The sequence below is a fragment of the Thalassophryne amazonica genome, chromosome 12 (genome assembly GCF_902500255.1).
Source record: "Thalassophryne amazonica chromosome 12, fThaAma1.1, whole genome shotgun sequence".
Lineage (NCBI taxonomy): Eukaryota > Metazoa > Chordata > Actinopteri > Batrachoidiformes > Batrachoididae > Thalassophryne > Thalassophryne amazonica.
Window position 1 is genome coordinate 8,779,528 of NC_047114.1, and position 15,336 is coordinate 8,794,863.

Genomic DNA, 15,336 nt, shown 5'->3' on the forward strand with positions numbered 1-15,336 from the left:
ACCCGCCCAAATAAAAGTTGAAATGTTACTATCTAGTTCTTTTAAAAAGGATTTTGGGAGAAATATTGGCAAGCATTGAAAAAGGAATAAGATTCTCAGAACCACATTCATTTTTATTGTGTTAATTCTGCCTAGTAGAGACCGGGGAGAGCATTCCAACATTGGAGATGTGATTTCACCTCTTTGACTGTTATTATGATAATGTTTTTGCAAAGTGAGGTGAGATCATATACTGATACCTAGATAGCAAAAAGTGGAAAGCGCTAGTCGAAAGGGTAATGTTTGATCTGGGATCTGTTTTGCAGCATCATTCACAGGAAAACATTCACTCTTAATAAAGTTTAGTTTATAACCTGAACAAGAGCCAAACGTTTCTAGAATTTTGAGGATATGATTTATACTAATGGTAGGGTTTGATATGTAAAGAAGAAGGTCGTCGGCATAAAGCCACTCCCTGTGCTTGATTCCATTTCATGGACAGGGGTTCAATTTTAATGGCAAATAACAATGGCCACAAGGGGCAACCCTGTCGGCAGCTGCGCACTAAGGGGAAGTATTCCGACCGGGTGGAGTTGGTGATCACACTAGCACTGGGTGCACTGTATAAGAGTTGAATCCATGATATAAATTTTGGACCAAAACCAAATATTTTAAGAACTGAGAATAAATATCCCCGCTCCACCTGGTCGAAAGCCTTTTCTGCGTCCATTAATACTACCATTTCAGCCTCATGTATGGGACTCAGAAAGGGTAATATTGAGTAGCCGATGAATGTTCAAGGATAGTTGCCTGCTCCTTATAAAGCCATTTTGATCGCTAGAGATTATGTTTAGCGGGCAGGGGTCCAAACAGCCAGCCAGAACCTTAGCTAACAACGTCACATCATTGTTGAGCAGGCTGATGGGTCTCTAATTACTGCATTCTTCCAGGTTTTTATTGGGTTTGGGAATAAGTGATATTGAGGCTTGGGTTAAAGTTGGGGGAGGATCTACATTTCAGTGAAACATATCCAACATTAGGGGGGCAAGTTGATCAGAAAATGTCTTTAAAAATCTGCTGGAAAGCCATCCGGACCCGGTGCCTTGCCATTCTGCATTAATTTAAGACTAGTTGTTACTTCAGCTAAATTAAGAGGATAAAGAGGATAGTTTGCCGACCACAGTAATATAGCAACCGTTTGGGTCTGGTAAAATTTGTCCAGGTAAGACCTGAAATTTTATGTGTATTAATATTGCTGTGCCTCTTGAATGGCTATTAAAACTTGAATGTGTCACGCCGGGCGGCTGCCTGACACCCATAGCGGCTGGACCCGCAATGCAGACTCCTAAACCAGGCTTTGGTGTATAAGAAATCGTTGTCTTTATTCCAGTTTTGGGTTCGGTACACAGGCAGTCAAGCAGCAGAGTGGAGGTACAAGCAGGAACAGGCAAAAACGCAGTCATAGTTCAGCAGGGGTCAGAGGCACAAGCAAACACGGTAGTCAGGGATGAGGCAAAAGACGTTGTTGAGAAATACAATCCAGAAGACGGTACACAGCTAAACAAACCAGGACTGTGATCAAAAGGCTGGAATATGTGCTACAAGCAACGACAAACTGGCAAAGGTGTGGTGGCTGGGAGGAGATTAAATAAACAAGTGTTAACAAAGTGCATGTGAGGGGAAGGATCTAGAAAGGGGGCATGGCTAGTGAACAAAGCGTATGGAAGGAGCAAGACAGTGAGGAAGGGAGTGCACAAAGTGACGTGATGTAATAGACAAAGACACGTGAGCTGGTGCAAGAGCGTGAGTGAATGGAAACAAAAAATTGAATCAAAGTGAGTGGAAAAAACATAATGGCAGGTGCAGGGCGTGGAGTGAACCTAATTAACTGGGTGTGATGGAAACTGAGAACTATGAACAAAAGTAAAATAAAAACTGAGGGCAGAATAACATAACCAAGAACAGGGTATGAACATCAGGACTGAAAATGGAACATAAATACTTAAGCAAATCTAAACTAGGAAAACAAGGTGGTAAACAAACTATAAGAAAAGCAAACTACATGAAGCAAAACAAACAATTGATAAACAATGATCACCAAATGAACACATTGTTGCAGACCACACACTAGTTTTAAAATAATTTTATGTTGATTGTTTTATCATGAATGTTTGATGCATTTTCACGTCTTGGGTCTTCGGCAGCTCATGCAAGTCAAATTTCCGTTTTACGGACAATATAGTTTTATCTAATCTTATAAATAATGCACACATAAACTGGCAGAACAAAACTAGAACGGAACTGGATAATGGCTCAAGAATGAAAAGTAACAAAACAAAGTAACAAAGCAAAACTAGAACAAAAAATAACCACATGTTGAAAAAAAAACTAATACATCAAAGCTGGGGCAGGAGGTCAGCCAAAGGTAGAGGCAAAGGATCAAGGCCTAGACCCACGCTGGTATGACAGAATGAAACCCCTGTCTAACCCAAGGTTTCCGTAGTGTCGAGTGGTCATATACACGCATGTGGGTCTCCTGAAGTAAAACAATTTCTGATTTCAGCTGCTTAAGGTGTAAAAAGATTCTAGCTCTTTTAATAGGTCCACCAAGTCCCCTCACATTCCAGTTTGTAAACCCAATGGAACCCAGCCTATCCATCGGGTCTAAAATAGTCATCTACAGTTAGATTATATAATTTGTGACAATATGGCATAGATAATTGTCCCAATGGCATGCAACCAGTACAGCAAAGATATAACAGTATGGACACTGCAACAGAGTAAATTAGTTGTAGAAATAGAAAACAATAAAAAGGCAACAAAAAGGACACAGACAAAAAAAACCCCACATATATGAACTAGAACTGTTGGCATAATTGCCATCACAAATAGATTGCACACTAAATTTGTCCTAAACTCACCTGAAAAAGAAGAAAAAAAAAATCAAAAAAGATGAGCTAGCAGGAAAAATTACAAACCTCCAGTTACCCATTTGGTTTGCTTCCCTTAATTACCAATCAGTTGTTACACACTTATAGACAGAATCAACCATGCTCTTTGTAACAAAGAGACTGAAATAAATGTTCCTAGATATACCAGAAGTGTTTTTAATGATCATTCAGTTTTCAGTGAACCAATCGATTTTACCTTAGTCTGTATTTTCCACTTACTTCTGTTGTCCAAAATAGAATCGTTCCGCCTCCTCAGCCAAGTCAAAAATGTGTGTCTGTCTGTTCATGGTGATCCGCAGGCAGGCTGGATAGATAACACCAAAGCATATTCCATCTTTGTAGAGCTGGCTCTTCACCTTGTTGAAGCTGGCCCACTTCTTGGCTGTTGCATGGCTGAAATCTTCAAAAATCCTGATGGACTGTCCCAAGTACAAGACATTGTGGTTTTTCTTTGCCCACTGCAACACCTTTTCTTTGTGGATATGTTTGTAAAAGCGAACAATAAAGGGCCGGTATCCTTGAAGCGGTTTTGGGGCCAGACTGTGATGTACGCATTCTAGCTCAAGCTCCAGGTCTTGCAGCCCATCCCGCATCCCCGGTCACTTTCTTTAGAAGTGTGGCCATGAAGAGCCCGGAGTCAGTTCCCTCCGCTCCCTCCAGGACACCAATTACCCAGAGGTTCTTTCTTTTAGAGCGTGACATCAGGTCCTCCATGGTCAGCTGAAGTTTCTTGTTCTCCTTCTTGCTAATATCCAGTTGTGATTTCAGCGCGGTCACATCCTCCTCCAAAGCAGTGAGGGCTGTGTCCATAACAGCGATGGTGGTGGTATGTGAAGTTAGGGCCTTGGTGATCATTTGAAGTGAGGCTTGGATTGGAGCCAATGCAGCATTCATCAAAGCGGTGAGCTCACCCGTTACACTTTTATGCAGCTTCCCCAACTTGCCAACTAATGTATTTAATGTTAGCGGCTCCGCGCTAGCTGCTTCATCATTAGCTGTCTTGTTAGCCTCTTTGTTGAGTGGGCTAAAGTGCTGAGTTAGCTCATGTTGATTCTTACCATGGCTGCTGTGAGATTTACTCATTCTGACTTCCGTTGCGGTGTAATGGAGCTTCTTGTGGCTTAGTAAGCAAAATTTGTGACAAAACTCAGTGTGTAGGTGGAAGAAAAAGTATTAAGTATCAGGGAGCAACTTACGTGCGTCTCATCAATCCGATGCCATAACTGGAAGTCATCGTTATTTTCATTTTTAATATATTTGCAAAAATCTAAAAAAAATAAATAATCTGGTCATTATTGGGTATTGTATGCAGAATTTTGAGGGGAAAAATGAATTTCATCCATTTTGGAATATGGCTATAACATAACAAAATGTAGATTAAGTAAAGCGCTGTGAATACTTTCCGGATGCACTGTATATATATTGCAGATTATCGGCACCGATAAGCTGTGCCGGTAATTGTTGACCCAAGTGTTTTCCAATTTTCTGTAATAACATAGTTACATATGACATCATCCCAAGCCACACTTTTCATTGTTCATTTCTGTTTTTCTCAACAGGAATCCAAACTGCCCCTGCATGTGAGGAGCAATCTGCTGGACCTCTTCAGTCAGATCGAGAGGGAGTTTGAGAATCTCTACATAGAAAACCTGGAGTGTAAGTGCTGACAGTCGGTGTTGCCCCACCCGTTTTTATTGTTATTTTTGCTAAAGTCATCTCGCTGCATTTCCATTTCAGTTGCACAATCCTGGATTTAATTGAGCTAAAAATAGGCTTTGATTCCCCCCCAAAAAAAAAAACCTCTCCAGCATCAGTTCAGTGTTCCTTAATTACCGTTAGAGGGCTGGCGGTGTTTAAAAATACAAAATTTTAAACATTTTTGGCATTGACTTGTGGGGAACCATTGGTGTGTTTTGTAAACAGTAACGTGTGAACTGTTTGACTTTCAGTGCGTAGAGAAATCGAAACGCTGAACGATCGATTAGCTGCAGAAGGACAGTCCTTTGAAGGAGCAGATTTAGCTAAAGGAGCACTTAAAACAAAAGGTGAGATCTCTAGACTCTTACTGTACATTTGTCTTTTCTAGGAATAAATAGCTAGAATTTGTTGTAAAATGTGTATGAGAAGTGTTTAACATTCCATCAAGTGCAATATTGTTTTTTCTTTGTCAACCTATTCATGTTCTCTTCCTCATATCTGTGATTTTTAAGAATAAAGAAGGTATATGTTATCATTTAATTTCTGACAATTTTCAGCCAGCCATAGCACCAGTCAACTCTCTCAGAAACTGAAGACGACCTACAAAGCATCTACTAGTAAGGTAAATATTGTCCTGTTCTTGTAAAACAGTTATGCAAATTAAAAAAAAAAATGTTGACTAAAATTGGTAGATGGAATTCTGCTCTCCAAATGCTGTGTATAATGCTGTTTGGAGAATAGTTCGAAATTATGTGAATTACAGCACACAATGTGAAACTACCGTACTGTTCCAAATGTAAGACCCGCTACTAAATAGCTTACAATACTACATGATTTTCATCATGGAAAGAGCATGGTTCAAAAAATGGGTCAGTTAAAACTTGAAGCTCACGGCAATAAGTGCAGCATACTCATCAAACAACTCTCAGGTGGCCAAGAAATATGGCATGAGAGTGTAATGTTATAATACGGAAAGCCTAAAAAGACAGTCTTAAATTGCTAGAAGTCAGTAAAACCTACTTGAAGCCTAAACACAGTTGTCTTTTAGCATGTAGTTGGGGAAAAAATATCAGGAGCACTACATGAAATGAGGTCTTATTGACAGTATTTTCAAATAAAAACATGCTCTTAACAACAACAACAAAAAAAAAGGGTCTTCAGAAAGGCTTTTTTCTGGGGAGGTGATGGTGTAGTGTTTGAGCAGTGGTCTTGAGACCAGAAGATCCTCGATTCAAATCCCTGTCTGAGCTGAAAATCAAGGCCCTTGGGCAAGGTCCTTAATCCCCAATACTCGTGTCACACATAGCCGGAATCACGCAGAATGGCGCCGGAATGACGAATCGGCGCACATCCAAAAAGTGTTGGATTTCAGTTCCAAAACGTTCTGACAGCCATCTGTGGAAGTCCACATAGTTGGTCAAAATTGGCCGACGGCCCCCAGTGTGATGCACATGTTCAAAACCCCCCAGGTGCCGTTGAGATGGGACACCTATCCGACGGCAGTCTGAGTGCTATCTAACTGCAATTTGCATATTCTGAAGGCGGCATAATAGTGCAGCAGATAAGAGAATATTTAGAGTGGAATCCTGCAAATGGTGATAAAAGCATCACATTTGGCAGAAATAGTCCTCAGACAATCCTCTTTTGAAAAAACCAACTGGCCACTTAAATTTTCAGTTGGCGTTCAGGTAGAGGTCAATTGAAGAATTACACAGGAGTCAAAATTAGAAGGTGTTCCAATCATATTGAAACCTATGCCACATTATTTTCCTGATCATAAAGATTCCAAAAAGGTATGGTGTGTAACTGAATTCTATGGAGTTATGGGATAAAAACAGCAAGAATAGTGACAAAGGTCAGTGTCAGTTTGTACAGGGGTCAAAAGTTAAAGTTACTCCAATTTTGGTAAAACGTGATGCATATTACTAGTTGAGTTAACACAGTTTTAAAAAGGAATAGTTTGGACCATGTATCATCCTTACTTATCACATTGCGGGGTAACATATGTCACATGTCATAGAATCCAATAGACGTAGACCTTGTTTGACCTTTACTTTAAAGACCAAGCATTCAACACTGTCGAAACTATTCCGTTTATTAATCCTATTAGCTCAACCAATAATTTGCATCACTTTTTACCAAAATTGGAGCAACTTTAACTTTTGACCCCTGTACAAAATGAAACTGAGCTTTGTCACCATTCTTGCTGTTTTTATCCCGTAACTCCATAGAATTCAGACACAGATAGTCCAAACTATACCTGTTTGGAATCTTTATGATCAGGCAAGTAATGTGGAATATTTTTCAATATGATTGGAGCCCCCCCCCCCCCCAACTAGCACTCCCCCTCTAGCTGCCACCTTATCGTGGTGGGGGAGGTTGCATACCCGGATAATCCTAGGAGCTCTGTTGTTGGGGGCTTTGTGCTCCCTGTAGGGTCTCCCAAGGCAAACAGGTCCTAGGTGACGGGTCAGACTAAGGGCAGTTCAGAACCTCCATGACCAGTAAAAAATCAAGGACCGAGACGTTGCCCGGTATGGCGGAGCTGGGGTCCCACCCTGGAGCCAGGCCTGGGGTTGGGGTGAGCGCTCGAGTGCCTGGTGGTCGGGCCTTAGCCCATGGGGCCGGGCTGGGCTCAGCCCGAAAGAGCAACGTGGGCCCGACCTCCTGTGGGTTCACCACCTGCAGAGGGGGCCATGGGGGTCGGGTGCAGAGAGGATTGGGTGACGGTCGAGGGCGGGTGGCTCGGCGGCCCGGTCCATGCTCACAGCCCCTGGCTGTTGGGACGTGGAATGTCACCTCGCTAGGGGGGAAGGAGCCTGAGCTTGTGCGGGAGGTTGAGCGATACCAACTAGAGATAGTCGGGCTCACCTCCACGCACAGCTTGGGCTCTGGTACCCAACTCTTGGAGAGGGGCTGGACGCTTCATTTTTCTGGCGTTGCCCACGGGGAGAGGCGGAGAGCTGGGGTCGCATTGCTTATTGCTCCCCAACTCAGTCGCCATGTGTTGGAGTTCATTCCGGTGAACAAGAGGGTCGCGTCCCTACACCTTCGGGTCGGGGACAGGTCTCTCACCGTTGTCTCGGCTTACGGGCTGAGCAGCAGTGCAGAGTACCCGACCTTCCTGGAGTGCCTGGAAGGGGTACTAGATAGTGCTCCGACTGGGGACTCCATTGTTCTCCTGGGGGATTTCAACGCCTACGTGGGCGGCGACAGTGAGACCTGGAGGGGGGTGATCGGGAAGCACGGCCTCCCTGATCTGAACACGAGTGGTGTTCAGTTGTTGGACTTCTGTGCTAGTCACAGTTTGTCCATCACGAACACCATGTTCGAGCACAAGGGTGTCCATAAGTGCATGTGGCACCAGGACACCCTGAGCCGGAGGTCGATGATCGACTTTGTAGTCGTGTCATCTGACCTTCGGCCACATGTCTCGGACACTCGAGTGAAGAGAGGGGCAGAGCTGTTGACCGATCACCAACTGGTGGTGAGTTGGATCTGCTGGGAGGGGAAGAAGCCGGTCAGACCTGGCAGGCCCAAACGTATCGTGAGGGTCTGCTGGGAACGACTGGTGGAACCCTCTGTCAGCGAGGTCTTCAACTCCCACCTCCGGGAGAGCTTCTCCCAGATCCCGGGGGAGGTTGGAGACATGGAAGCAGAGACTGGGGACTCAGAGGCGGACTCATCCATTACCCAGGCCGAAATCATGAGGTGGTTAGAAAGCTCCTCGGTGGCAAGGCTCCTGGGGTGGATGAAGTCTGTCCTGAGTACCTTAAGTCTCTGGATGTTGTGGGACTGTCTTGGCTGACACGCCTCTGCAACATTGCATGGCAATCGGGGACAGTGCCTCTGGATTGGCAGACCGGGGTGGTGGTCCCTCTGTTTAAGAAGGGTGACCGGAGGGTGTGTTCCAACTATAGGGGGATCACACTCCTCAGCCTCCCCGGTAAGGTCTATTCCAAAGTACTGGAGAGGAGAATTCAACCAATGGTCGAACCTCGGATTCAGGAGGAACAGTGTGGTTTTCGTTCTGGTCGTGGCACACTGGTCCAGCTCTACACGCTCCATCAGGTGCTCGGGGGTTCATGGGAGTTCGCCCAACCACTCTACATGTGTTTTGTGGATCTGGAGAAGGCGTTTGACCGTGTCCCTCAGGGCACCCTGTGGGGAGTGCTCCGGGAGTACGGGGTCCGGGGTCCTTTGCTAAGGGCTATCTGGTCCCTGTACGACCGCAGCAGGAGCTTGGTTCGCATTGCCGGTAGTAAGTCAAACCTGTTTCCAGTGCACGTTGGCCTCCGCCAGGGCTGCCCTTTGTCACCGGTTCTGTTCATTATTTTTATGGACAGAATTTCTAGGCGCAGCCAGGTTGTAGAGGGGGTCTGGTTTGGGAACCACAGAATCTCGTCTCTGCTGTTTGCGGACGATGTGGTTCTGTTGGCTTCGTCAAATCAGGACCTTCAGTGTGCACTGGGGCGGTTTGCAGCTGAGTGTGAAGCGTCCAGGATGAAAATCAGCACCTCGAAATCCGAGGCCATGGTTCTCGTCTGGAAAAAGGTGCTTTGCCCTCTTCAGGTCGGTGGAGTGTCCTTGCCTCAAGTGGAGGAGTTTAAGTATCCCGGGGTCTTGTTCACGAGTGAGGGACGGATGGAGCGTGAGATCGATAGATGGAACGGTGCAGCATCGGCAGTGATGCGTACGCTGTATCGGACCGTCGTGGTGAAAAGAGAGCTGAGTAGGGGGGGGCAAAGCTCTCGATTTACCGGTTGATCTACGTTCCGATCCTCACCTATGGTCATGAGATTTGGCTCATGGCCGAAAGAACGAGATCGCGAGTACAAGCGGCCGAGATGAGTTTCCTCCGCAGGGTGGCTGGGCGCCCCATTAGAGATAGGGTGAGGAGCTCGGTCACTCGGCAGGAGCTCGGAGTCGAGCTGCTGCTCCTCCACGTCGAAAGGAGTCAGTTGAGGTGACTCGGGCATCTTTTCCAGATGCCCCCTGGACGCCTCGCTGGAGAGGTGTTCCGGGCACGTCCCATTGGGAGGAGGCCCCGGGGAAGACCCAGGACACGCTGGAGGGACTATATCTCTCGGCTGGCTTGGGAATGCCTTGGGGTTCCCCCGGAGGAGCTGGGGGAGGTGTGTGTGGATCGGGAGGTCTGGGCGGCTTTGCTTGAGCTGCTGCTCCCGCAACCCGACTCTGGATAAAGCGGAAGAAAATGGATGGATGGATGGATGGATGATTGGAGCATCTTTTAATTTTGACCTCTGTGTAATTCTTCAATTGACCCCTTCCTGGCCACCGATTGAAAAGTCAAGTGGCCAATTGTTTTCTTTCAAAAGAGGAGTGTCTAAGGAGTATTTCTGCCGAATGTGATGCTTTTATCACCATTTGCATGATTGTTTCAGTTATCTGCTGCACTATAAACAGTATCCGAAACGATTAGCGCATATGAGGGAACCTCGAGATGGATCGGGCATGGCAAAGCCTGCCGCCGTGACCTGCACGTGCCACTTATCCATTTATAATGCTCCCCCTGGAGCGCAAAGGAACCGTTGATTGTTAATATGTATGTGGCACGCAGCCATCCATGTGTAGGGGATGTGAACACAGCCCCCCAATACATCATAGACCTGTTAACCCCCTATTCTTCTGACAGCTCTCTTCGTTCCTCAAGCCAGAACTTTCTGAAGGTCCCTAAGACCCGGTTTAAAACTTGGGGGGACCTGTCGTTTCAAGCAATAGCCCCCAGGCTGTGGAACGTCCTGCCCCCGTCTCTCCGTGTGGCTGACTCTGTTGATTCCTTTAAAAAGCAGTTTAAGACACTTTTATTTAGACAAGCTTTTAATTAGTGGCACTGCTTTTTTGTTTTTATTTTGGTGTTTAACTTTGTTGTGTTCTATGCCTTTGTATCTATGTTAATTGCACTCTGTAAATTACTTTGTGATCGGTATCTTTGAAAGGTGCTATATAAATAAAGTTTACTTACTTACAGCGCGAACAAACCGAAAGCACCGTGTCCAATTCAGGTCAGTGTGTGGCACGGCGCTGCAGATCTGCACAGGCTGTTATATCCATAATAGACCTTACAGTACAAATAATATTCCTCCCCATGGGTGACGTAAAAAATGTGAAATATTGTGCCCATCAGATCTGTGACACCACGGCGGCTGGCGGGCAGGTGCGCACGCTGTCACACCTCACATCAGAGGCTCAGAGCTGTACAGATCTCACCACTGTAATAAACATTGCTTAATCACATTTCATTCTGTCGGACATATGACTTGGAACATCAAATCAATTTTATTTATATAGCACCAAATCACAACAAACAGTTGCCCCAAGGTGCTTTATATTGTAAGGCAAAAGCCATACAATAATTACAGAAAAACCCCAACGGTCAAAATGACCCCCTGTGAGCAAGCACTTGACGACAGTGGGAAGGAAAAACTCCCTTTTAACAGGAAGAAACCTCCAGCAGAACCAGGCTCAGGGAGGGGCAGTCTTCTGCCTGGACTGGTTGGGGCTGAGGGGAGAGAATCAGGAAAAAGACATGCTGTGGAAGAGAGCAGAGATCAATCACTAATGATTAAATGCAGAGTGGTGCATACAGAGCAAAAAGAGAAAGAAACACTCAGTGCATTGAGTATGTTGAGTGTTGATTGAAACATGAATCTCACTTCCAGGAGCATTTTGCAGCGCAGTGGGTCAGGGGAATGATGGAAACGATGCCAAACATAAATCCCATGTGATAATCCTACCAGAAATCACGATGTAGAGTTGTGTTGTGAGAGGAAAAAATAAATTAAAGTTTGCTGCCACGAGTATAGTGGGAAAGCTCACTACAAATTTTAAAACAGTCTGTCTGCGTTCTGACACAGCTGACCACGCCTCTTTTCCTCCCGACTGCATCTGGATTATGACCATTTTTTGCCGTGTCGGCCTGCTTCCTGCACATTCTGGTTGTGTGTGACAGAGGCTTAAGTTGCTACTGGTGTGTTGTGAGTACTTTGCATGGCAGCACCCTGGCATCGGTGTGTGTGTGTGTGAATGTGAGGCATCAATGTAAAGCGCTTTGAGCTTCTGATAGATGGAAACGTGCTATATAAAAGTAGTCCATTTTCCATTTATTTCACGAATATGTCCTGAAAAAAGGGAATGGTCTTATAATCAGGGTAATCTTATATTCAGAACAATACGGTTAAACTGGAAGGTTTGCACCTGTTAATGTGGCATTTGAATGTTGAAGAAAAGAATGCTGTCTTTTTCACCTTTGTTTGCTCTTAGCCACGTTCAAATTCTTGCCATGCAAGAGTAGGTGGATCCCGAAACTTCAGCGTGACCAGTTGGGAGTTGTGGGGTGGAGACTCATGGGTAACTTGTTGATTTCTCCCCCTGTGTGCCACTATGCATGAACAGGCCAGCCAGCGGGTGGACACGCCCTCCCCGTGGCACATGGTCATTCAAATGTAGGAGTTTGAGCTTTTACTACATTATGATTGAGCTAAAATCCAATTTTATTACCTCACTAATGCCCATTTCAGTTGCACGGTCCTGGATTTAATTGAGCTAAAAATGGGCTTTGACATAATGGTACACTGTGGAAACATCTTTAACTTGCAGCTGTTATTACAAATTGCTTTTTGTGCCTTCATTAAATAAAACTCAAATTGGAAGCGCTTTCGCTGGCTGCTTTTGAACAACGTGGCTCCGTTTGTGTGTGTGGTCTGCTGGAAACCCCTTAGCTATATCAGAATTAGATTAGATGTGGATAAGATCGCAGAGCTGTAAATGGTTCATTTAAAGTAGAACTAATCCATAATTTTATGCTTAGTGTTAGAAGCTGATTTTACCTGGTTCCTTATTTATTGGCGCTGAGGAGTTGAGCATGCAAAAAAAAAAAAAAAATCAATCAGTGAATACGTATATGCAGTGGTGGGCACAGTTCCAATATAACCGATAATTATCGAAGATAATGTTTTCATTATCGGATTATCTTTTCAGGTAAGTTCGAAAACCATTATCAGACTAATTATCTTCCGATAAATTTTTGTCCGATAATTTTTATACCGTTAACGTAGACAAAGCTGAACAACTGCAAACATTTATAACATTTCAAATCAGTTGAGCACCTACCTGTTAAATGTTTTGTAGCAGATGTGTAGTTCTACCCTTTGCAAACAGAGGAGAGCTGCTTCTAGAAGAAACCACTCTATCCTCTGCAGGCAAAGGACAACCGGTCACAAAAAAAGAAAAAAAACTAATTTCTTTTAACCCCATACTGGTACGCCGGCAATATCACCCAAGTCATCCAGAGGCATACATTTTTAATTTATGGTTCAAATTTTAACCAAACTAATTTTCGACAAGTTATTTACATTACCATCATGTCTGAAGTTTTATAAAGTGAAAATATCAGATATATGTTTTAGTTTTAAAGTAATGCGCTAATTTTTAAGGTTTTAGTGTGGACATGCTGTGCCCAGTGCATTATGGGTAGGGTAGGGTAATCTCAGTACTTTCATGACAGGAGAAATGCATTTGAGACACTCTGATCAGGCTCCACGGACAACAGCATTGAACTCTTGTGCCTAACACTCTCGTGAATATATTCTCTGGGTTTATAGATGTTGTTGTTGCGTTTGCATTTAATAAATTCCATGCATCCTAAACGTAGCAGACACAGATTATCTGGAATTTTGTTTTGGCAAATTTTCATGGTCTCTGCTGCCATCTACTGGCTAGTAGTCATCATGGCAGTATTCGTCCTGAAGCTGAGCAGACACTGTATGATATTTTCAATCACTGTACTCGGTTCCAGCTCAAACTGTACGACAGAACCGCATGGTATAAAAGTTCAGAGCGCCCGATTTATGTTCTCTCACACATAGTACGTTCAAAAACCACACGTCGGACTCATGTTTCCAGAAGCAAAACGTAAACAGAAGCTTTTTTTTTTTTTCAAACTTAATTTACATTTCTTATTTTTTACAAAAACTCTCGATGGGAGGCATCAAAGTAAAAAACATTTTTAAAAAATAAATAAAAATTGCAGTATTTGCACAGGCACAGTGCGAGAGGTTGGACGCTTGTAGCACTTGAGCAGCGGGATACCCTCATGGCGACCGACCAGAAGATCAAACAGGTTTGATTTTCATCTGACCATACTATCGCCGATCAGGAGGTGGTCGTGAGATGATGCAGGACGCACGATTAACCTGAAACTCGGTGCGATCCAAAAAATTCTCGCACAAATGAAAAATCAGCTGAAAAAGGGCCAAAACTTGCACTGGCACCAGTAGATCATGGCAGTGTTCTATTTATTTTGACACCGGTTATATCAGACAGTTATCTAATTACAACTTGGCTTTTTTTTTTTGTTTTTTTTTTTGTTTTGTTTTTGAAAATCCTTTTTTACAAATAAAAAATTGCGTATTTTATTAAAAGCACATTTATCTGTAAACACCAACACATGACACACCTCACATTGTGTTGGTTTACATAGAATGAATGAGTCAACCAATCAGTGTTAGCGGAGGCACATTTTGCCCAGAATCCTTTGCCATCTGTCTGTGTTTGTTACAAAACTTCAGAATTAGTGCATTATTCAACATTAAAAGATATATATTTTAACTTTATACAAATGATAGAATTGACATTAATGGAGTTATTCTTTAAGTATTCATTTTATTTATACACCAAACCATAAGTCAGCAATGTTTTATTAAGACCTCCACCTGACGGCAGTGCTGTGATCGAGTAGAGAGTTGAGCTTCATGGCTCCTCTCGGCTTGTGTCTCTACTGGAAGCCATGTAGTAAACAGGAGCTTCCAGCAGGGGGCAGGACGCACAAAGACAGAAGTGCTGACTCATTGTTTGGGTCTGTCGTTGCCTTTGATGTTACCAAAAGTGATCGTGGTGTTAAAACTCAAAATCTGCTTGTTCGTAGTTGCAAGTGTACCGGAGACAATACTGGAATTTTTCAGTTATCTGTAACTTCCGATACATTTTTGGGTGGTTTATCGGTTTAGCTTAATAAAAGATAACTTTTCAGTTATCTGATTATCTGTTATCAAAGCTGATTTTTTTTTTTTGGGTTATCTGTGCCCACCACTGGATATTGCCAATATTAAAAAAAAAAAAAAAATTCACTGTCTGGAAACCAGTTTAGAATTTTGACCCCTGTTGTGTTGACATTCTAGCGGTCAGACAATATGACATAGATTTGGTAGCGACATCATAGATCACGTAAGGGCTTCCCCCTGATCTGCCCGAGGGTACTGGGAAGGACACGGCGACTGCCAGTTAGTGTAAAGAAAGGCAACGTGATATTAAGATGGCAGAAAATGCTTTGAAACAGCTTATTTCTGAATGAATCTAATATGTTCCTCATATTTTGTAAAACTTTGTGAGAAATAAATCATTTAAATCTGAAAACACTGTTTTTGTAAAGCAGATAACACCTCTGAAGTTATTTACAAGACAACTTACAGATGTTAGCGTGCACACCTCAGGTGCTCATCTCATGCATCAAGCAGTGTGGTCAGGTGAAAGATAATCTCAAAGCAGGTGCTCTCCTGTTCCTGGAGAGAACCTGCCCTGCATGTTTTCTAACTCTCCCAGTTCCACTACCAGGCACTTAACTCTATCAGGTGTGCTCAGCCAATCAAGAGCTGGAAGACACCACTTTTAAAAGATCAGATGTGACTTG

The 15,336-nt window shown here is 43.7% G+C and overlaps 1 protein-coding gene across 4 annotated transcripts in view; it reads left to right on the plus strand.

Annotated features, from left to right (window-relative positions):
- The window catches only part of LOC117521363 (WD repeat-containing protein 37), a 68,262-nt gene that overhangs the window by 14,346 nt on the left and 38,580 nt on the right, over positions 1–15,336 (plus strand). For 2 of the 4 annotated variants that reach the window (XM_034182652.1, XM_034182654.1), the window contains 3 exons: positions 4,490–4,586; positions 4,880–4,975; positions 5,186–5,250. In XM_034182652.1, the coding sequence (XP_034038543.1) occupies positions 4,490–4,586; positions 4,880–4,975; positions 5,186–5,250 (258 nt within the window). Of the gene's footprint in view, positions 1–4,486; positions 4,587–4,879; positions 4,976–5,185; positions 5,251–11,767; positions 12,095–15,336 lie in introns of those variants that run through there. The other 2 variants (XM_034182653.1, XM_034182655.1) reach the window with 2 other exon arrangements.